The sequence below is a fragment of the Tachypleus tridentatus genome, chromosome 12, assembly GCF_004210375.1.
Source record: "Tachypleus tridentatus isolate NWPU-2018 chromosome 12, ASM421037v1, whole genome shotgun sequence".
Taxonomy (NCBI): Eukaryota; Metazoa; Arthropoda; class Merostomata; order Xiphosura; family Limulidae; genus Tachypleus; species Tachypleus tridentatus.
This window is the reverse complement of record NC_134836.1, coordinates 49,501,172-49,523,704: the sequence shown is the minus strand read 5'-3', so window position 1 is coordinate 49,523,704 and position 22,533 is coordinate 49,501,172. Positions and strand designations below refer to the sequence as shown.

Sequence of the window (22,533 nt, the reverse complement as noted above, 5' to 3'; positions counted from 1 at the left end):
ACTGCTTCAGAAGATTAATACCATACGTACCAAAACTTCATCTTGTATTAAAACAGTAACGTGTAATGTTACCATGAATGGTAACAAGAAGAGATATTATACAGCAATTTCACATTTATGTTGCTTTTATATATATATATTCAGAACAAGTTCAACAAAGCTTTGGCACTTGCTAGAAATGTGTTGTTTTAACTCGTGTTTATATGTATAAACCATAAACATCTGTGATTTCAAAACGTTGCTTACAATTTTCGACCCTCCATTCATCCGTTGTTGCATGAAGGTTTGTTTTTTACTCGCTGAAATATTATTGACTAGCTATCTCGCCTAAAGTTATCTTTAACGGAGAGTATTACATTAGAATACTCATGAGGAATCTAAGGCTAGCACATGTTTCAGAACAAAATTTAGTGTATTATAATTGCATATAGGAAATACAATAAATACAAAACTAAATAAAAATGTTTTCATGTGAGAAAAAAATAAGCTGGAATTATGCATGTGGTTGGTGAAAACTGCCAATAGTTTTGTCATTCCGTAACTACGTAGAACAAGAATATATTTTTATGCAGTTAAATGTTTTTTTCTAAAACTGCATCTGGGCGTTCTTTCATTTATTTAGCGTTCAGTTAAAACGAAATATGCAGAAGATCTCTTAGGGTAGCTAGGATTTTGGATACCAGAATGGTACTTTAGTCTAACCAAGAAGTCATAGTATTAATATAACTGCTACTTATCCCTGAGATATCTGTATTTCTCTCGATCCAATGACTAAAAAGGCGCGAAAAGTTATCTAGAAATCAGCCAGTATATGAAGTTATTGATGACAAGACGTCAATCTAAACACGCATGGTTTGTAAATAAAACTTTTCTTTATATTTTAGTGTACTTGTGGGCATGACCTGGTGTTTAAGGTGCTTGACTTTATTTAAATTTTTGGGACATCATTGAATCTATTAGTCCTTTCTGGCTGTTCCACACTCTAAACTAAATTAACTTTAAAAACCTTAAATTTAGCCCTTATAATTCATATGCATGTCAAGCTTTTTCTTAAACTTGTTTAAATCTATTGCCTCTACAACATCTCAAGGCAGCCCATTTCAAAGGCCAACCACTCTGTTGGAAAAATAAAACTGTTTAACTGAAGATGACCCCTGCCCTGCCAATATTCTCAACATTGAATATGAAATGAAAAAAGTGATACATCAGCACTATCAGTACCATTTATAATTTCAAACACCTTAATCAGATCCTTCTTGAGAAATTTTTGTCTCTCCTCATATGACAACTCTTCTATCCATTCCAGTATTCCTTCTCTAAACTCTTTCCAACAATTCAATGCCATTTCTCACGTAAGGAGCCCAAGACTGAACACAGTTTTCCAAAAGTAGCCTAACCAGTGATCTGTACAATGAAATTATAATTTCTTTAAACTTGTTTTCAATATTTTTGTAGATACAACCTAAAATTCCATTTGTCCTACTGTTAACAATAACACATTGCTTGAATGGCTTTATAGAATGATCAAATATTAAACAAGATCCCTTTCTCTCATGACACTATTAGGGTTATTCCCATCCAAATAATACTTATAATTCAAATTATGATAACCCACATACATTATTTTGCCTTATTTTAATTAAAACCCATCTGCCATCTACTTACTCGACTCATTAAACGATTTAAATCCCTTTGTAAAGCAGTACCATCCGCTTCACAGCTAAGACTTTGTTATCATAAGTAAATTTTAAAGTAATTTATTGACTATTTCTTCATATATATATATCACTGATGTAAATTAAAAAGAGCAAAGGTCCCAATACTGAGCCTTGAGGTACTCCATTTGTAACATTAATCTATTTTGACTGAACATCATTTGTAACGGCCCTCTGCTTTCTTTCATCTAGCCACTCTTCTATTCAATTTGCTAATTTATTTCCCACACTCAGAGAGTCAATTTCTCTTACAAACTTTTTATGTAGTACCTTGTCAAATGCTTTGAGAAAACCTAGGTATACAAAATCTACACTCTTACTCTCGTATGCATAAGCAGCAACCTTTTCAAAAAATGTCAAAATATTTGTAAGGCAAGATCTTCTCTTAGTGAAATTTTGTTAAATATCCAATAAAATTTTAAACTTTGTTAAATGCAAACCATCTTTTAACTGATTTTTCAAAAATGTTTCCCACAACTGATGTAATACTAATGGATCTATAATTACCGGGACAATTTTTATCACATCCCTTGTAAAGAGGAGTTACATTAGCTAATTTCCAATCTTCTGGTGCCTGCTTATTATTTAAGTACTGACAGAAAATAGTAGTAAGAGGCTCACATATTCAATTTTTAATGTCCTTTAAAACCTCTGGGGAAATGTTATCTGGCCCAGAAGCCTTATCATTTTATAAACTTCCCAGTTTTTTCTTAAACAGCTCAGAATTAATGTTGTCACCTTGTTTAATCCCGTTTACACTTATCAACTGTTCAATATGTGGAATACTTCTTAAAATTTATTACTAAAAATCTTACAATTATCGGATAACAGGCTTTCTTTCTCATCTCTCAAATACTGCAATCATCAGTCCACGGATTCAAATCTCAGCCACCAAATATGCTTACCTTTCCAGTCAATAGAAGAATAGCCCAAGAGCTGGCGGTGGGTGGTGTCGACTAGCTGCCATTCTTCTAGTCTTCCATTCCTAAATTATGGACAGATAGACTTCTAGTAGTTTTGCTCGAAATCCAAAGAAATGAAATAAATAAACTCCAAGGGGGAGATGTTATAAGAATTTCTGAATGAATGTAGAGCATATAATAGCTTGTCAACCAATATGTATATAATACGTTATTTAAAAACTAGGTTAAGAGCAGTTAGATCTATTTTAAATACTTATTTATATTTAAATACATTTTTTGAAAAAGAAACAACCAAATATTTATTGTAATGCAAATTGTAATGGACTAAAGTTAAACAAAACGTCGCTACAAGCAGGTTCAAACAAAATGAATTTATTAAAATACAACAACGGAAAAAACACAAATAAAAACTTTCAAATGGCTAGAATACAAATCTTATCGCTTCTAACAAATAACAATTAATAAATCCGTGTCTGGCTCCATGTTCAAACGTTCCAATTTAAACAATAATATAATTTTCATAAATATTAGAGTGCTGTTTCGAAGTTGATGCATTATGCTCGATAGGGGACTTCTCTTTATGCTGTATCATGGCGTTAGCAGGAGTTTGTGGTGTTACTCTTAATTATTTAGATAAGCGGTTATATGAAGAAAAGGGTGTTTCAGAACCATTGCTTGAGTTAACTAAAGAACCTTTTTTTAAACCATACGCAACTTTCATTTCCCGAGTTTTCGGATGTAAGTAATATTTCAGTAAGTTAAATCGTAAGATAGTCTAGCCTTTCTAGTTATACTGAATTACATTATATATAGCCTACAGCCTAGGCTGTATAACATAACCATGTGACATTGCACCATTTAGCAGTAAGAAACGTCAAGCCATTTCTGTTCATAAAAAAGTAATCGATATGAGAGTGTTATATAGCTAAAATAATGTAATTTACTGAAAAACTATTTGATAATGATATAGTTATCGTATGTATCATATGTTATTAATGAATATAAAAAACTGTAGCACTAGCAGTAAATATACTCATTTCCTATCAAATACTAATAGAAACTGTGAGTGTGGATACAGTTTAGAATTAAAAAGTGATATTCCTTAAGTTATAAACATTTTATAAAGTATTTGTTGTACTCCTACAATAGTATGCGTTACTGCTCTTGTAGCCTGCATATCTTAGAGACTGGGAAGATTCATGCACTTGAGACTAATAATTGTATATAAATATTTTCTAAAGGCAATGAAAAGTCAGTAAACTCATAAATTTTCAGTAATTAAACTTCTTCATTATTGGTAAATGTGTCAAAATTCAAATCCATCCCAGATGAACTCTTAGCTATTTGTTAGTACCTCTTACACAGATGGAGAGACTTAAATAATTGGTGCAAAGGCCATAACACAGCATGAGCAAGTCTCAAACTTGCAACTTTCTAATAGCCAGTCAGTGAATTCTTTTCTTTATCTGTTCATTGACAATGATACAGTTCTTAGGTTTGGGCAGAAAAGTACCACAAACTCTTCTATATAGAACTGCATGATGATTATCTATAATAATAAAAATATTTTTATTAGTTTCAATAAAAACAATTCTTGGCATGTGTTTTTATATATTTGTACAGACGTATATCAGACTTTTTTTTTTTTTAGGTGAACAGTTGCATTTATTTTGAGTCAGAGTCCACAATGTATTGTGATTATAAACAATTGATACACTAATTTATATTTAAGTCAAAATTGCAGATTTTACATGCTCATGGCCTAATCTTATTAACACGATGAATCATTTTTTGCCAAAATGAGCTACTTGAAAATCTCAGTACCATTTTCCAAAGTAACACATCACTTAGTGATATATTACCTGTTCAGTTATCTGTTGGGTGACTCAAAGCTGTTAGACTATAACTTTGAATGGGAAAAGCAAGTACTTTTGATACCTGTACTTAGTTTGTCTAGGGCCATATTTGAATCACCAACCATTCCAAGTCTACTTGATATCTCTTAAAAGTCATTTCAAGTTTAAGGCCCATCATGGTCATGTGGTAAAGGTACTTGACTCGTATTCTGAGGTTCATTTCCTCATCACATCAAACACACACACCTTTTAAACTGTGGGAATGTTATAATGTGATCAATTTCAGTTTTCATTGATAAGAGTAATCCAAGTGTTGGCTCTGGGCAATGATGACAAGTTATCTACTGTCCAGTCTCATACTGCTAAATTAGGGACTGCTAGCACAGATAGTGCTTGTGTAGCTTTGCACGAAATTCAAAACAAACATTTCAAGAATTAAAAAAATATATATAATATTTTGTTTTCAAGATGTCAGTACCTTTTTTTCAAAATAAATTTAATGATATAAACTTTCCTCCTAGATCCAGAATAACAATTTTAACAATTAAAATTTATGATAATTTTTAAATGCAAGGTAATAACAGGTTATTAATTTTTTGTGATGCTGAGTTACAGGATATAATTTAATGGATGTAGAAATTGATACTGATCTATGCAGTACTCTAAATAAGTTTTTATATAGTAAGCATTTTGTTGACATTGTTAAAATTATGTGATTGTAATTTTCAGTTCAAAAGTAACTGCAGAGTACAAGTGATTATCAGCTGTAATTGTTATAAAACTTGTCAGTTTGTGGTGAGAATGACCTTCTGTGCTTTGAATTTTTTTATCACTGATACAGGATTTGTTTCTTTGAAACTTGTGAATATGTATATATATATATTAGTTTGTTATAACTTAAAAAATAATCCAAAATGAAAATAAATTAAATAGAAAATGCTGCATTAATGCATCTCAGAATGGCTGGTGTGGGTATTAGTACTTTTGCTAATAAAGCAGAGGACAATGTTTCAACCTTCCTAAGTCATCTTCAGGTTAACAAAGAGAGAGTTTGCAACTGACTGTTGCTGGATGCATGTCTTAGGGACAAGAGTATAAACTGGTACAGGATTGTTGGAGGTATTAGTTGAATGTTAAGTTGTTATACAGTGTAGGTATAAAGGTATTCCTTGATATTGGTTTAACTTCTGTTTTAGTTGTTGTATAAATAGGGGTTCTTTGAGTTAGCATTTATTTATATTTAGATTTCTGTTTTGAACTGTGTATTGGTTCTTGTCTTGTATTCTTGAGGTTAAGAAATGCTACTTGGTTAGATTTTTCTGCTCACAGGTGAACTTAATATTGGGGTGTATAGAGTTAACGTGGTTGAAAAAACTAAGTGTGTATTCTGCAGATGTGAATTTAGCAATTGTATCGTCAGTATACCTTTACCGATATAGTGGTGGGTGTAAGGCTGAATTGATTGCTTTAGATTCAATCTGTGTCATAAAAATGTTGGCTTTGAATTGGTGATATGGGATTCTCCTCACTCAGGCCATTTATTTATAGGTAGTTTTGGTTATTGAATATAAAGTTAGCTTTGATAGTAGTGAGGTTTATAAGGGTTGCTAATTGGTTGCTGCAGACATGTATTAATGGGTTTGTTTCTTGGATACAAAGTTCTAAAGCTATCTTGCAGGTTTCTGCAGTTGTGACTTCTGTGAAGAGGGAGGTTACATCAAAACTGGTTTTTAAGGCTTCATGGTATAATTGATCAAGAACAGATTTAAAGTTTAAAGAGTTTTGAAAAAGGATCTGGTTGATATTACATATGTAAAAAATGCACATGCTATGTGTTTACCGAAGTTGTAGTTAAATTATTCATAGGTCGACATTATGGGTTATGGTGGACGATCAGGTTTGAGGGTGCCATATAGTTGTGGTGTCAATGAGTTGGTTCTTCATAGGTAACAATAAAGGCTTCCTCATATCATATCTTTATCACCCTTCTCTACCTGCAGACATTGTGGGTTTGAACACCCAAATCTTACTCTACTAATTTCTGTATCTCTTGCTACACTTTGTTTCATGCAAGACTGGCAAATATAAGTTGAGCTCAACGGGCAGTGTATCCTTACCACAGTGTGGGTCCTACAGTACATCTTATAATCTGACATTATAGCTTGTACCCTGGGATATTTTCATTTTGTGCAGTGCTTTTTTTTGTTGTTGTTGTTTAATTTATTTTTGTTTCAGCTTGTTTTATAAGTTATAACAAATTAATATTACACTATGTAACACAAATTTTGTTCCTGGATAAGTATGTGTTATTTCTCAATTGCTTATGTTGTAAAAGTACAGAAAATGATCATTATTCCCTTCAAACTTTGCTTTTGTGACTTGGATAATGAAATTTAGAAATTAACCTATTTTCTGTGTAAAAACAGACAAATTTGCACATTTTCATTTACATAAGGTCTGAATAAAACAACATATGAATCAAGATTTACATGCATTTATACTAAAGTTATACAAAAATGTTTAGAAGTTAGTAGTTTTTTGAGATTTATGACTGTAATATAAATCATTTTCATGTATCAGCCCCCAAATATAGTCTCCCATCATGTTTTCGTTATACGCTCCCAGGTCACAAAAGCAAAGTTTGAAGAGAAAAATAGGTCTTTTCTATTTACTTTAGGCATACACAATTGGAAATAACACTTTCTGACCAGAAACAAGAAAAAGTAAAAATTTTGTTACATAGTGTAATTAGTCAGAGGTTTGGATTTGTTGTTTTTAACACAGCCCTTCCTTGTGATTTTGTTTACTTTATCGATGTTGATTTTTACACATACACATGCATATGTCGATGACATGCATGCCAGTGAATAAATTGTGCAAATATGGTAAGCACTGTTAATTTTTATTGCACTATTTATGTTAGAAATGCATACTTATGAGGATGCACATTTTATCTGGAGCATTGTATATGTAGGGGTGTATATATATATATATATATATTCTCAGTTGAGTAGTAAACTGCTACAGATTCGTATGTGTCGTGTGTGTGTGTGTGTGTAGTGAGAGATTTAGTGTGTTTTTGAATTTGATTATCATTTTTATCGAGCCTTCAATTTGATGTTATTGTCACTTGTTCAGAATTTTGTTTTCTCACCATCTTCTTGTAATATCTACTTCCTTACATAAGCAACAAATGTGTCACAGAACAAATCAATATTTGTTTGTATGCTTTATAATGTTAACAAGATTTCAACTTTTATTATCTTAAGGAATATGAAATTGCTTTTGAAATTATTTGTAAATCTTTGAGAACATTTGGAAAAAATTCTTATGAAATAAAAACTTCCAATCAGAATAAGACAAAAAGACATCACTGATTAGTATATTTTATATTCACTAGTTACTAAAATATTTCAATAAAACTGCTGAACCTATTATTTTATAAAACAATTTTTTACCAAAATGTGAATGTTAGTATGAGTATTTTATACTGTTACACCATCACTGTTGCAGCACTAAGGATATATCAGAAATGTTAAATATTCAGTTGTTCTGTGTAAGATTAATTGACTTATAATAACATCAGGTGGAATGAATTTAAGATATATATATGTAGTTATGGTAAGCAAGACTGACTGATTGTAACCCATTTTCTTGAATAGTCTTGAGTCAGGGTAATGTAAGTCCTTCATGCAGAATAAGAAGTAATCTATCGTTAATACTTTCATATATAAACATTTTTTATATTGTGGTTTTATCATTTATTTATTTTTCCCTAACTATGATATTCTAATAGTGGTACACGTATATACATATATATATTTCTTTATATGTATTAGAGTTTTAGTTTGTTTAGAAAACAGTCCACTTTATTTTTTATCAACAGCCTGTGGAGAAACTGAAAAAATTTACTGTAGATGAACATGGTAAGGGAATTAAAATACATTATGATAAAGGTACCACAACCTTGGCTTTCAAATATAAAGGGGGTGTAGTGGTTGCAGTGGATTCAAGAGCCACAGGAGGGCAGTATATTGGTGAGTTGTTTGTGAAACAGATGTATTCTTTATTATGGTTATTTTTACATACAGAATTCAAACAGTTTAATACAAGATATGACCATGATTAAGGATTGGTACATGTGTAAGTCATGCTAAAAATAATTGCACTACACTATTGCTAATAACTTCAAATTGAACGTCGCACACTGTGATCCACATTATTTTTCAAAAGAAACTTGTGTTTGTCACCATGATACGAGTTTTACTGATTGTTAAATTTATATCTAACTCATTGAACAGTAAATGTATCTATCTCATTGTTATTCTTATATTAAGAGGCTTTAAATGCAATTTTTAGTTTTTTTATCCAACCATACTTGTACAGTTATATTACAGTTTTGAGTGATGGAAGTAACTGACCTGGATCCTCTTAATTAATGCACAAAAAAAATTTATTGTAATTAATTAAAGAACTTTTGATTTTTAACTAATCATGTACATTGAATGATACAAGGCTCTTAACTTATTTTTATGAAATGTTTTTAACAGGATCACAGACAGTCAAGAAGATAATTGAGATAAATGACTACCTCTTGGGAACCATGGCAGGAGGTGCAGCAGACTGTGTATATTGGGAAAGGGTTTTGGCCGAACGATGCAGGTAACTTGAAACTGTATAATTAAAAATATTTTTGTTCGTTTTAGCACATGTAGCATGGTATTTTTATTTTAGTAAAAGGAATTAAAATCCAGAAAGAGTTTTGGTGTTTATGTTGTGCTTTTTCATGTTTAGGTATTTTTTATAGAAAATATATGAATTAAATTATCTAACATATGTATTTGACACTTACATTATGGATGAGTATCAGCTAGTTTCACATTTTCAATCTTTCATAAAAGTAACCAAGCACATTTATCTAATATGTATGTGTATTGGCTCTCATTCTGATCTATGTACAAACCACACAGTATACTAAGTTTGTAATACTCTATTCACAACCTTTTTTTCTAAACTCAGGACATATATTTCCCTGGAAATCTATTTTGACAGTTGGGAAAAATTATTCCTTGATTTAATGTTGTCTCCAAAATTTCCAAAAGTGGTACTAATAAAATAAGGTTCATAGCAGACTCTGTTCTTGCCCCAAATACTGATCAGGTTTCATATTTTATCTTTCTTACTCCTAGGTAAATACTTAAAACTGATCAACCAAGAAAATTTTGATTTGTAAATAGTTGATGGTTTTAATAGTTCATTAACCTGAAATGTTTGGTCATGTCTTAAAGACAAGGAATTAGTTATTTGAAAGCACTTTGGTTTTTGAATGTCTTGAACTCTATTATGTATAAGAAACAAGTCTAATTATAAGGTTTTACTGTATTACAATAATATTTTTATATTTTTATTTTATGGCATATAAACATTTGTGTCTTAGTAAATTTACTGTACTTTTAAATTTATAAATTGGGAAATATCAATAGATCAGATGAAAGTTGTAGTTTCTGTCTGTGTCAGAGAAAAAGCTACAGTTATGAGTGGTAATTTATGGATGTCAGTTTATTGAACACTTGTTTTACTGACACTACTGACTGACCTGCAGTTCTCATAACCAACTTGGTTTCTAGTGGTTTGTTTAGTTCACTGTGGGATTAAATAATAGTGTTTGTTTAATTTGGTATCATAAAAGCTGTTTTTGTAAACATTACATTTTTACATATTTACAGGATTTATGAACTGAGAAATCGAGAGCGTATATCAGTTGCAGCTGCCTCAAAGTTGTTAGCCAACATTCTGTATAACTACAAAGGAATGGGGTTATCTCTGGTAAGTGGATATACCTGTTTTCTAACTGTGCAATAGGAGTCTCTAGAAATTCAGCTGTATTTGTTGATTTGATTATAGAACTGGGACGATATGGACTTCATTGCACAGAAAATCATGTATTATATGTCATGCTATAAATTTTGGAAGAGGCTGTAAATAATAGAAAAGGGATGACCTAGATAACAAATGTCACAGTCTAATACTAGAAAAGATTGAAGATTTTTTAATGTATCATTAAATAAATCCTCTATTATAAAGTACTATGTTTGTGTGATGACCAGTCATATTCATTTAGTCTAATTTAATTTTTAATGTCAAGTTCTTTTAAGATGTCTTCTGTACAAGTCATTGAAGAAGAAGCATCTTGTTCAAAAGAAATAAGAAAAATGAAAATATCACTGTTGTCCTGTGTTTGGTATTGGGTGATAATATTAAGTCTTCCAATATCACTGTTGTCCTGTGTTTGGTATTGGGTGATAATATTAAGTCTTCCAATATCACTGTTGTCCTGTGTTTGGTATTGGGTGATAATATTAAGTCTTCCAAATGAAAGTATCACTGTTGTCCTGTGTTTGGTATTGGGTGATAATATTAAGTCTTCCAAATGAAAATATCACTGTTGTCCTGTGTTTGGTATTGGGTGATAATATTAAGTCTTCCAATATCACTGTTGTCCTGTGTTTGGTATTGGGTGATAATATTAAGTCTTCCAAATGAAAGTATCACTGTTGTCCTGTGTTTGGTATTGGGTGATAATATTAAGTCTTCCAAATGAAAATATCACTGTTGTCCTGTGTTTGGTATTGGGTGATAATATTAAGTCTTTCAATATCACTGTTGTCCTGTGTTTGGTATTGGGTGATAATATTAAGTCTTCCAAATGAAAATATCACTGTTGTCCTGTGTTTGGTATTGGGTGATAATATTAAGTCTTCCAAATGAAAATATCACTGTTGTCCTGTGTTTGGTATTGGGTGATAATATTAAGTCTTCCAAATGAAAATATCACTGTTGTCCTGTGTTTGGTATTGGGTGATAATATTAAGTCTTCCAATATCACTGTTGTCCTGTGTTTGGTATTGGGTGATGATATTAAGTCTTCCAATATCACTGTTGTCCTGTGTTTGGTATTGGGTGATAATATTAAGTCTTCCAAATGAAAATATCACTGTTGTCCTGTGTTTGATACTGGGTGATAATATTAAGTCTTCCAAATGAAAATATCACTGTTGTCCTGTGTTTGGTATTGGGTGATAATATTAAGTCTTCCAAATGAAAATATCACTGTTGTCCTGTGTTTGGTATTGGGTGATAATATTAAGTCTTCCAAATGAAAATATCACTGTTGTCCTGTGTTTGGTATTGGGTGATAATATTAAGTCTTCCAAATGAAAATATCACTGTTGTCCTGTGTTTGGTATTGGGTGATAATATTAAGTCTTCCAAATGAAAATATCACTGTTGTCCTGTGTTTGGTATTGGGTGATAATATTAAGTCTTCCAAATGAAAATATCACTGTTGTCCTGTGTTTGGTATTGGGTGATAATATTAAGTCTTCCAAATGAAAATATCACTGTTGTCCTGTGTTTGGTATTGGTTGATAATATTAAGTCTTCCAAATGAAAATATCACTGTTGTCCTGTGTTTGGTATTGGGTGATAATATTAAGTCTTCCAAATGAAAATATCACTGTTGTCCTGTGTTTGGTATTGGGTGATAATATTAAGTCTTCCAAATGAAAATATCACTGTTGTCCTGTGTTTGGTATTGGGTGATAATATTAAGTTTTCCAAATGAAAATATCACTGTTGTCCTGTGTTTGGTATTGGGTGATAATATTAAGTCTTCCAAATGAAAATATCACTGTTGTCCTGTGTTTGGTATTGGGTGATAATATTATGTCTTCCAAATGAAAATATCACTGTTGTCCTGTGTTTGGTATTGGGTGATAATATTAAGTCTTCCAAATGAAAATATCACTGTTGTCCTGTGTTTGGTATTGGGTGATAATATTAAGTTTTCCAAATTAAAATATCACTGTTGTCCTGTGTTTGATACTGGGTGATAATATTAAGTCTTCCAAATAAAAATATCACTGTTGTCCTGTGTTTGGTATTGGGTGATAATATTAAGTCTTCCAAATGAAAATATCACTGTTGTCCTGTGTTTGGTATTGGGTGATAATATTAAGTCTTCCAAATGAAAATATCACTGTTGTCCTGTGTTTGATACTGGGTGATAATATTAAGTCTTCCAAATGAAAATATCACTGTTGTCCTGTGTTTGGTATTGGGTGATAATATTAAGTCTTCCAATATCACTGTTGTCCTGTGTTTGGTATTGGGTGATAATATTAAGTCTTCCAAATGAAAATATCACTGTTGTCCTGTGTTTGGTATTGGGTGATAATATTAAGTCTTCCAAATGAAAATATCACTGTTGTCCTGTGTTTGATACTGGGTGATAATATTAAGTCTTCCAAATGAAAATATCACTGTTGTCCTGTGTTTGGTATTGGGTGATAATATTAAGTCTTCCAAATGAAAATATCACTGTTGTCCTGTGTTTGGTATTGGGTGATAATATTAAGTTTTCCAAATGAAAATATCACTGTTGTCCTGTGTTTGGTATTGGGTGATAATATTAAGTTTTCCAAATGAAAATATCACTGTTGTCCTGTGTTTGGTATTGGGTGATAATATTAAGTCTTCCAATTTGTTAATTAACATTATTTTTATTGTGAAAAAGTGTTATTAAAAATGATTATCTTCTTTTAAAATGTACATTTTATTATTAATAGTTTAAAAATGAAGTAGACATTGCACAAATGTTTCTTTTTTTAAAAAAATAATCATGTTTTGCTTCTTCTTATTACCCCACACAGTTACTTGGTATCTTGTACAAGTATACGTGGATAAAAATTATTGACAAGGCATTTATGTTATCTTTTGTAAAATATTTATCCCTATTTCAACACTTCCCCAAATATTAAATTTTATGGGAACTGTGATGCATTTTCCATAGAAGTATGATTTAGTTTAGCACAAAGAAGAGATTTACAGACATTGAAATGTCAGAAATTGTGTACTTAAGAATTAATTTTATCACTGAAAGGTTGTAGTAATGACTGCAATCATTGAATTATTTATAAATGTTTATTTCTTTTGTAAATGTGTGTATAATTTCAAACTTTACAAACATAAATAAAACATTCAATTTCATTTCAGGGTGTAATGATTGCTGGATGGGATAAGCGTGTGAGTATATATATAGTTTCTAATAAAAGATTTATTGAATTAGTGAACGATTGAAATGTAAGTCTCAAGTAAGATAGTGTGTCAGTTGGTTCACTTAAACCATGTTGGTGAGGCACAGTTTTGTTATAAGGATGAAATCTTCATTCTAAGTAATTTTCTAAATACTTTTTATTTATTTCTGGAAGTTGACTCATTTTCTTTTTCTTGTTGGCTACTTCTAGGACTTTGTTAGGGTATTGGTATTATTTGTTTATTTCTGGATTTGATAATAAATTTATTGAAATAATAAGATAAAAGAACCAGAATAAACTTGACAAATTTAACATGCATATTGTATGAAGAATGTGAAAAAAACCATAGGATATGAAAAAAAAATTGATTTTGTGTTTGAATTCAATGAGAGATTAACAGATGTCTCTGGTTCATCAACAATAGAGTTATGGAGTTACAACATTAAAATAAGAGGTTTGATTCTCCATGGTGAACAGTGCAGTTAACCCATTTACCTTGAGGTGCTTCTCATTTTCACAAGTATCCATACCAAATATGATCCAAAATTAAAATATGGTGCAGTTAAACTTGATGGTATTGTTGACTTAGTATGTGGAGTTAAGACTAACCATTTTTAATCTTATGTTTGATAAGGATTTATGCTTTTAAATTAAACTTTGTCACTAGGACACAGCGTCTAGAAACAGCATTCATTGAGCAAAGTAAATGTTACTGAACTCTTTATCTTAAAACATTAATAAAAAGTTACACTTTAAGAATTTTACCACAGTTTTTATGAAATAAGCTATTTGAAGCTTGTATTGTTACTTCTGTTCTCAACTGATAGTTTTGTTTCTCATGACAAAATAATTTTTGGACTGTGGTTACTTTCTATACTTTTACTTGCTTTTATAAATATGAATTCATTAATCTGATTCACTAGTAGGTAGTTCATTACAGACAAGACCTGCATATCACAATCATGGTGAAGAACTTTGTCTATTACATAAAACTGCTAACTTCTTATGTAAAGTATGTGGGAAAGCTCGAAGTAGTTAGTGGGATGTGTTTGCAATGCTAATATTAAAAAATTGTTGTTGTTTTTTTGTCTTGTATAGTGTAACCAGTAAAGTCCATCAAAATTGTATATGGTTTCAAAAAATATGAACTTAAGTTTAAATATATCTCTTTTTGTGTATAGCCCATGCCAGTGTGCTGTTTATAAGCTGGTATAAAGATATCCTATAAAGCACTAAATTGTAAAGGTGTATTTTGATATTATGAATATTTACAAACTTGATGACATAACAACAAAGCATAAAAATATAAGCATCATACAAGGAAAGTGACATGTTACAAAAAGTGTATGTATGTGTATATGTTTTGGGTATAAATACTTCTTTCAGCTTAAACATTCATTGAATCTCTTGTTACCCAACAAAACAGTTTAATAATTCAGTTTTTATGAAATATTTACTCAATTGCTTAAGCACGATAACTCGCATTGAAATGTCTACTACCTTGTAACTAATATTGCTTATTGAATAGTAGTTGGGAAATGCTGTAACACAACTGTAAACATTTATCAACTTGATGTAATTGTGCTAGCTTGTAGAATCATACAAAATTAGACAAAATGAGGTAAAAACATTATGAAATTTTAAAATAATTTATTAAATTTTAGGATTTCTTGAAATTATTTTTGGAATGAATACTGTAGATTGAAGCTGCATTTTGTGAAAGTTATAAGAAAAACCCAGAGTCTAATAACATTAATCTTATTGTGGTGATGACACTTAAATTCTTGACTTGCAAAAATGGGACTTGGTAAAGTGTGACCTAACAACAAGCAGGCTAGTTTGTTCCTTATTACTAAACTGGTTTGGCTATGGTATGTACTAATCTAGGTTTTTTTAGTTGTTGTTTTTTAAAGAGAGTGCTTGGAACATTTTTCATTTGTATTACCTAAAAAGCACTTGGAAACGTGAAGCAGGAAGTCTTGTTGCATCTGTATTTTAGAAATACAATACAGTTATCGTTTTATTCATAATTAAAAATCTCAGCATTCTGTATTAGTATTTATATTCGTGTATGAATAAGTAAATTTAACCCTATGTTTCCCAGTGGTAGAGTATAAACATCATTCTACAATGAGGAAAGACTATAAATTTAACCCTATGTTTCCCAGTGGTAGAGAAAAACATCATTCTACAATGAGGAAAGACTATCTTTGGTGTTATACAGTCATAGAGAATGTTTCTGGTGATTTTATTTTTCATTTCTAACAGGTTTATATTTTCTGTGATTTATCTGGTATTTATTTTTAGGGCCCAGGTTTGTATTATGTTGACAGTGAAGGTAATAGATACCCTGGTGATCGTTTCTCTGTTGGTTCTGGTTCTACTTATGCCTATGGTGTAGTAGATAGAGACTTTGATTACAACATGTCAGATTTAGAAGCTTACGAACTGGGACGTAGAGCAATCTACCATGCCACTTACAGAGATGCTTACAGTGGTGGTATTGTTCGAGGTGAGAACAGAAAAAAAATATTAACTGGTTAAGAAAATTATAAAATATTGTTTTGCACATATATGTATTGCACACTTTCAGAAATATTAGTGTTTTTTTAGTGTTGTTTACACATGTGTTTTTTTTTTTTTGTAACATTAGAGTCATTTTTGTATCAGATTAAGAGCTTAGGCAAAGATTCATGGTTTACAACCCTTTGCTGCAAAAGAATTCACTTTGAAGTAATCAGATCTTATTATTTGATAAGACAAAAGTAACCCTAACTTCTTTCTTTTGTGAATGACTATAAAACAATGATAAAATCTTAAAAGTAAACTATGTGGTTCCATTAATATCAATGAATGTAATTTTATATAATTCATATCATGTATGAAAGAATAGCATGCAGATTTTAGAGAAGGTTTATTATTCTTACAAAATAATTGCCAATACAAGTTGTGGGTAAATAATCACTTTGATCATTATAATTACCAGTGCTAAGTTTAAACATTAATATCACTTTATTACAGATCTGTAAGATTCATTAGAATATTACTCTAACTTGTCAAGTTACCTAACGTTTACAATTAATTTACATAAAAATACAAAAGAAAAATCTTGGATGGATAATTTTGTATGTACAATGTAGCAAAACTAACACATCAAGTATATTATTTTATAAAAATTATTTCAACTAATTTCAATTTTCCAGCCACTTTGACACTGCTTTTTTTTTAAATTTCTCTCAGACTGCAGATTTATATTTTCAAATTTTGTAAGAAACATTTATTATCTGTTGTACCTTGATGTAAAAAAGAAATTAGCCAAATAATGACCCATATGCTTCTCATAAAATTAAGACTTTATTTTTATTTGGTAATTTTATCAATTTTTAACTTAATTTATTGTTTTTTTCTGGTTTTATAGATTTTATACTGAAGAATAGTCAGTAATGGTTAATTAAAGATAAGACCGATGAATCACAAAACAATTTCATAGAAGGTACACAAGCTAGTCTGTTAAATGATGCCTGAGTTTAACTGTGAAACATAATGGTTGATGTGTGGTAGATATACAAGCTGGATTCAAGTTATGCACTTCTCTGTCTTGATAGTATATCATGTGAAGGAGACTGGGTGGGAGAAAATCAGTGAACAAGACAGCATGGACCTCCATTATCAGTACCAGGATGAAATGTATAGTCCAGAGATGAAATAACTAATTTTATGTGATCTTTCTCTCTCTGTAAGATGAAAAATGTTATTATTCAATAAAAATTCCTTTAAAGTAACCTCTCATTTAGTAGTGTGCAATATATTCCATTTGCTTAGCTTGACTTTATGTAAAAAGCTTGCACAACATACTACAGACTAAGCCTGTAGTCAGTAGACAGTGTCAGTATTCACTAATGTTAAAACTTCATCAGTCACCAACATTAAACATATTTACTCTTGTAAATAATCTCACTAGATGACACAAGTATTTAAGCAGTGAACAAACCTACAGGGTTTAAATAATCATGAAAAAATCATGGAATTTTAAATTTTATTTCCAAGCCAAGAAACTCTCAAATTCTTTGCTGACATCTATTCTGAATTCAGAATTGAAAAGAGCTGATTCCAATGTTGAGCTGAAAATGTTACAAGTATGCAAATTTGACACATATATGGATCAGTTGTGACCTATGTAGTTACCACATCAACACCAGTTAATACAACCACAGACATACACAAAGAAAATTGACAGAATACTTTAGATGTTCAAAAACGTGTGAAGATGTTTTTTTTTGTGTCCTTTGAATATAGTTTCCCTTTTTCTGCTTGTTTCTCCATTATATAAGTCATGGCAGTTATCACATTGTATTTTGTACATTATGTGAATGTTGTGTTTGTCAGTGACAAATAGAAAAATGGAAACTAGATTCAAAGAACACAAAAAAACACCTTCACGTGTTTCTGAACACTGTGTATCAAATAAACACAACATAACCATAGAAAACACCCAGATATTAAGTAGGGAAACAAATGCAAAATAAGAGAATCTCTACTTATACAACTAAAACTAAAATTAAACCACTATAAAGGAATACCTTTATACTAATTATTAACCTAACATCCACCTGCAACATCCCCTACAATCTTGTACCAGTTTATACTCTCATCCCTGAGACGTGTCTGGCAATGGTCACTTTCAAACTCTATCTTAACCTGAAGATGACTTCGGAAGGTCGAAATGTTCTCTCCTTATCAGTAAGTGTTAATACCAATACCAGCCGTTCTAAGATACAGTTAGTGAAAACACTTTTCTACCCCAGTGAGTTTTACCTTAGAAGTCTGATATAAATAGTTTGTTGTTCTAGTTTTACTAGTCTGTGAAGAAGTTGTGCTGCCCTGTACATCAGTTCTGAAGATAAATTATCAAAACTTGAGAAATATGAGAGACTTGTGGCTGTAAACATTTTGTATCCTAAGTTCACATGAAAAAGAGCCTTTTCTTAGAAGGTTGCTGAAGCTATGTCTGTTGTTGCTTAGAGAAGATGTTTTATCTGACTGGATCGGTGCAGGACCTAAACAGAATCTGTGGGTCAAAGCATTTTTATTGGAATGTTCCAAAGGTGGCTGTTGTTAGTGGTGTAATATACTGTGTTTTAGTTGTATACCAACCAAGTTCTTTGGCTGAAAACTAGAATATTCAGCTATCAAACTCCAATTAAATTTATTCAAACAGTTTTAAAATAATGCAACATATAAATGACTATAAAATTAAATATGAAATTAAAAAATAAGAACTTACAGACAAAATGATGCAAGAACAGTAGTATAGTATAAAAACAGTATTATTAGAATAAAAAGTAGTTAATTTACTTATTACGAGTTTTTTATTCTGAGGAGCAGCTTTCAGCCCTTGGGTTTTGTAGATGAGGAATTATTGGAGGGAAGGAAAACAGAAGGTTGTGGATGTTGAAGTAGTTTAAAGATGATTCATTGGCTAGAATAGTCTGTAGGGTAAATAAGGATGAAAGTATCAGATTATGCTACTCAGGGGCACAGATGGAAAATATAACTGACACAGAAAGGGATATAATAAAGGGGACTGGCAGAGATGCAGTTTTTGTTGTGCATGTGGAGGCAAATGATGAAGGGGATATGAGCTGGCTTGTTTTTAAATACTGTTAATTCACCTTTAAGGGAAGTAATAGGCATAATTGTTACTATTGTAATGTTAGAAGAATAAGAAATAAAACATTACTTTAGAGCACTTCTAGGAAGGGAGGATTTTGATACAATTGGAATAACTGAAACATTGTTAAACGTAAATGATTTGATGACAGAAATGTCTTTGAAATACAGGGGAATAGACTATTTAATAGAGACAGAGGGGGAGAAGTAGCGTTATACGTAAAATATAAATTAGATTCAGTTGAAGTTGAGGGTATCAAAGATAATAGCAAGGAGACTGAACCATATGAATTTCTGTTGGGGATATTAAAGATTGAAGTTGGAATTTGTTGTATCTCGAAATGAGCTGTTAATGAAATTATAATTAGGGATAATTTTAAATTTGGTCATATTGATTGGGAAAATTCTAGAGTCAAACCATGAGGAAGAAAGGTTTTGAAACTTTTCAAGATGGCTATCTTTACCAATTAATCAAGGAACCAACTAGAAACAATGTTATTCTAGATTTATTTTTAACTTCAATATTTAAATGAATAAGTGGTTGGAAATTTGGGAACATCTGCATGTAAGTGATCATTGCTGTATTATGTTTGTTGTTTTGCTGCATATTGAGATAAGATATAATAACATTTTGATTATTAATTTCAAAAAGGCAAATTTTGAAGGGATGCGATAAGTTATTTGTTGTGAATTGGGCAGCTGAGCTATTTGGGGAGATTAATCAAATATGAAAAATTTATAAATATTCAAGATAAACCATATTCTTTATAAAAAGAAGAAGGTGGATACAAATAAAAAAAAGTCTAGGTGAGTTCATAAAGGGTATAATAGATAAAATTAAATAAAAGTGTCACAAATTTAAGAAATTTAAATTGGCTGGTATAACAGGAGACAGTAGAGGATTTAAGGTTGTGAGGGCTCAGGAGCTAATAATGGGTGAAACAGGAAATTAGGTCATCAGAAAGGATGTATGAAAAGAGGTTGGATGAAAATGAAAAAAAATATATTAAGGATTTCTTTAAATACATTATGGGTAAACAGAATGGGGATAGGTCCCTGTTGGGATAAAGGAAGGGTAGTATCTGATGATTATGAGATGACAAGGTTATTAAATTCTGCTTTTTTCAGTTTTTAATAAAGAATATTTAAGCAGTATTCCATATCTTGAACAACTGATGGATGAAAACAAGATCTATTTATACGACTGCATTAATTCTTAGCTGGTTAAAATAAAATTGGGAAGTTTAAAAAACAGTAAGACTCCTGGCTCAGATAATATTTCCACAATGGTTTTGAAGGAGGTTAAATACTGGATATGTGAACCATTCACTACTATGTTTCGAAGTCTTTGAATAGTATAAGATGAATAGAAGTTTGGCAATGTCACTCTTTGTTTTAAGAGTGGTGATTAAAACTGTCACTGTAATTATAGACCCATTAGACTTGCATCAGTTGTGCAAAAATTTTTAGAAAAATCTGTTAAAAGATGGTTTGCATTTCACAAAGTTTAAAATTTTATTGGATAGTTAACATGATTTCACTAAGGGAAAGTTTTATCTTATAAATGTTTTGACATTCTTTGAAAAGGTTACTGCTTATGTAGATGAGGATAATGGCGTAGATTTGGTGTGTCTGAATATTTTCAAAGAATGTTACACGGTGACATACATAATAAAATGCTTGTAAAACAATTATCCCTACAGGTGTGATGTATAAGTGAACTTACAACGCTAAAATCCAGCATTCCATATCCGTTAGTAGATACAGCAGATAACCCAGTGTGGCTTTGTTCTACAATAAACAAGTAAGCAAAAACTCTTTAGAGTTCGCCTAATTTTTATTACATTCTTGTTGAACATGAGTAGAGAGTTATCTTTTGTAATTCAGTAACAATCGTTGACAAAAGTGTAACTCGTATTAAAGTGATTTTGCAAATTGCTTGTTTTTCGGTACTCAGAGTAAGGCTTAACACCCTATTAAAACAGAATTAATCGATTTAAGTCTTAGCATTGTAGTATAAGTGAAGAGTAACCAACTCAATAATCATTCTTTGAAATAAAACTGTGTTGAACCGTTTCTTGACTTTTTGTTTTACTTTTTCTATTTTTACAAAATTACATATTTGAAACTACCATTCTCAGATTCACTGATTACATAGCAGGTAAGAGTAGAAATGACAATAACAAGAGGCATAGAAAGAATGCAGAATTAAATCAGAATTTACGACTTTCACTAAACTGACCAAAGATAGCGAATATAATTACAAAAAGAAGCCAAGAAAAAACACTCTTCATCTAAAACATAACTAAGACGATGTCTGAACTGTTAATAGATAATGCTACTAACCTACCCAACTGTGTGAACTCTTGAAAGATCTGTGTGAAAGTAAGAGAAATAAAATCTGTTTACAGAAAACAATATCGTCATATTATCCAAAGTGTATGCGCTATACATGACACATGTCGTCATTCCATAAGCTAAAATCGGGAAAACATGCCCTTCAACCATCTTTAAATCTAAAACTAAACCACATAGTTTTACAAATATACTTTCCACGGAAGAAATTCAGCGGTGTAAAAGGGTGTTACTGAGGTACTGGAGAATTAATTGCATGCTATAAGCAGCCTCATTGCTGTAAAACGTGTATAAGAATATGTGTGAACGTATTTTGAGAATATTAAATGAACATTTCTCGTTCAACTGTTTAAACTGAACGAAAAAGAAACACCTTATAAAGCATTTGCAAGATGAATACTAGAGTTTTGTAAATATTATTATTTATGAGTTGTCCTAATTATAATTAGAAGCACTGTTTTTTTCTCTCGTTGTTACTTTTTTCATTGATAAAATATTTATTCTATGAATGAGTTCGTGGTAATGTCGAACGTAAACTTAGCCGACAGTTACTCGAACTTACAAGAAACAGTGAATCAACAATCTAGTGCATGGAAGGACTGATGGAATAAGAGAGGCAGAGCACAGCGTGGAAGACAAAATAACAATAAAACTTTTATTTCCGGAACAACAAAAAGAAGAAATGTTGATCACTTCGGGGCAGACAATTGACAAGTAATGCAGAATTTAAAAAGGTTAATTAAGTCAATTTTATTTAGCAAAATATACCAAGAAATAAATTGCACTTGTGTCTAAAACAAAATTAGAAAGTGCACGATTAAAAATGTTATGATAGAATAGACACAGGTGTATTTGAAATTATTAGTGAATCGTATTCTTTCTTTAGGCGACAATCATAAACCTGGATTACAAGAATCTA

At 30.9% G+C, this 22,533-nt stretch overlaps 1 protein-coding gene across 2 annotated transcripts; it reads left to right on the top strand.

The window, feature by feature from the left end:
- The first annotated feature begins 3,199 nt into the window (after window positions 1-3,199).
- Window positions 3,200-17,371, top strand: Prosbeta5 (Proteasome beta5 subunit). 2 transcript variants are annotated; one of them, XM_076469242.1, is made up of 7 exons: window positions 3,200-3,376; window positions 8,381-8,531; window positions 9,045-9,156; window positions 10,221-10,320; window positions 13,549-13,578; window positions 15,897-16,101; window positions 17,195-17,371. In XM_076469242.1, exons 3-7 carry the CDS (start codon window positions 9,098-9,100, stop codon window positions 17,296-17,298), a joined length of 498 nt encoding a protein of 165 aa, XP_076325357.1. In that variant the 5' UTR covers window positions 3,200-3,376; window positions 8,381-8,531; window positions 9,045-9,097; the 3' UTR covers window positions 17,299-17,371. The 2 variants fall into 2 exon arrangements, with proteins under 2 accessions (XP_076325357.1, XP_076325358.1); XM_076469243.1 differs by lacking the exon at window positions 17,195-17,371 and adding an exon at window positions 17,008-17,048 and having other exon boundaries at window positions 3,202-3,376.
- The last annotated feature ends 5,162 nt before the right edge of the window (window positions 17,372-22,533 follow it).

Bases quoted from the DNA above. Each gene is read 5' to 3' on its own strand.
- Prosbeta5 (XM_076469242.1), top strand. From the start codon at position 9,098: ATGGCAGGAGGTGCAGCAGACTGTGTATATTGGGAAAGGGTTTTGGCC. The intron at 9,157-10,220 runs GTAACTTGAAAC...ACATATTTACAG, and splicing joins GTTTTGGCCGAACGATGCAG to GATTTATGAACTGAGAAATC. The intron at 10,321-13,548 runs GTAAGTGGATAT...ATTTCATTTCAG, and splicing joins AAGGAATGGGGTTATCTCTG to GGTGTAATGATTGCTGGATG.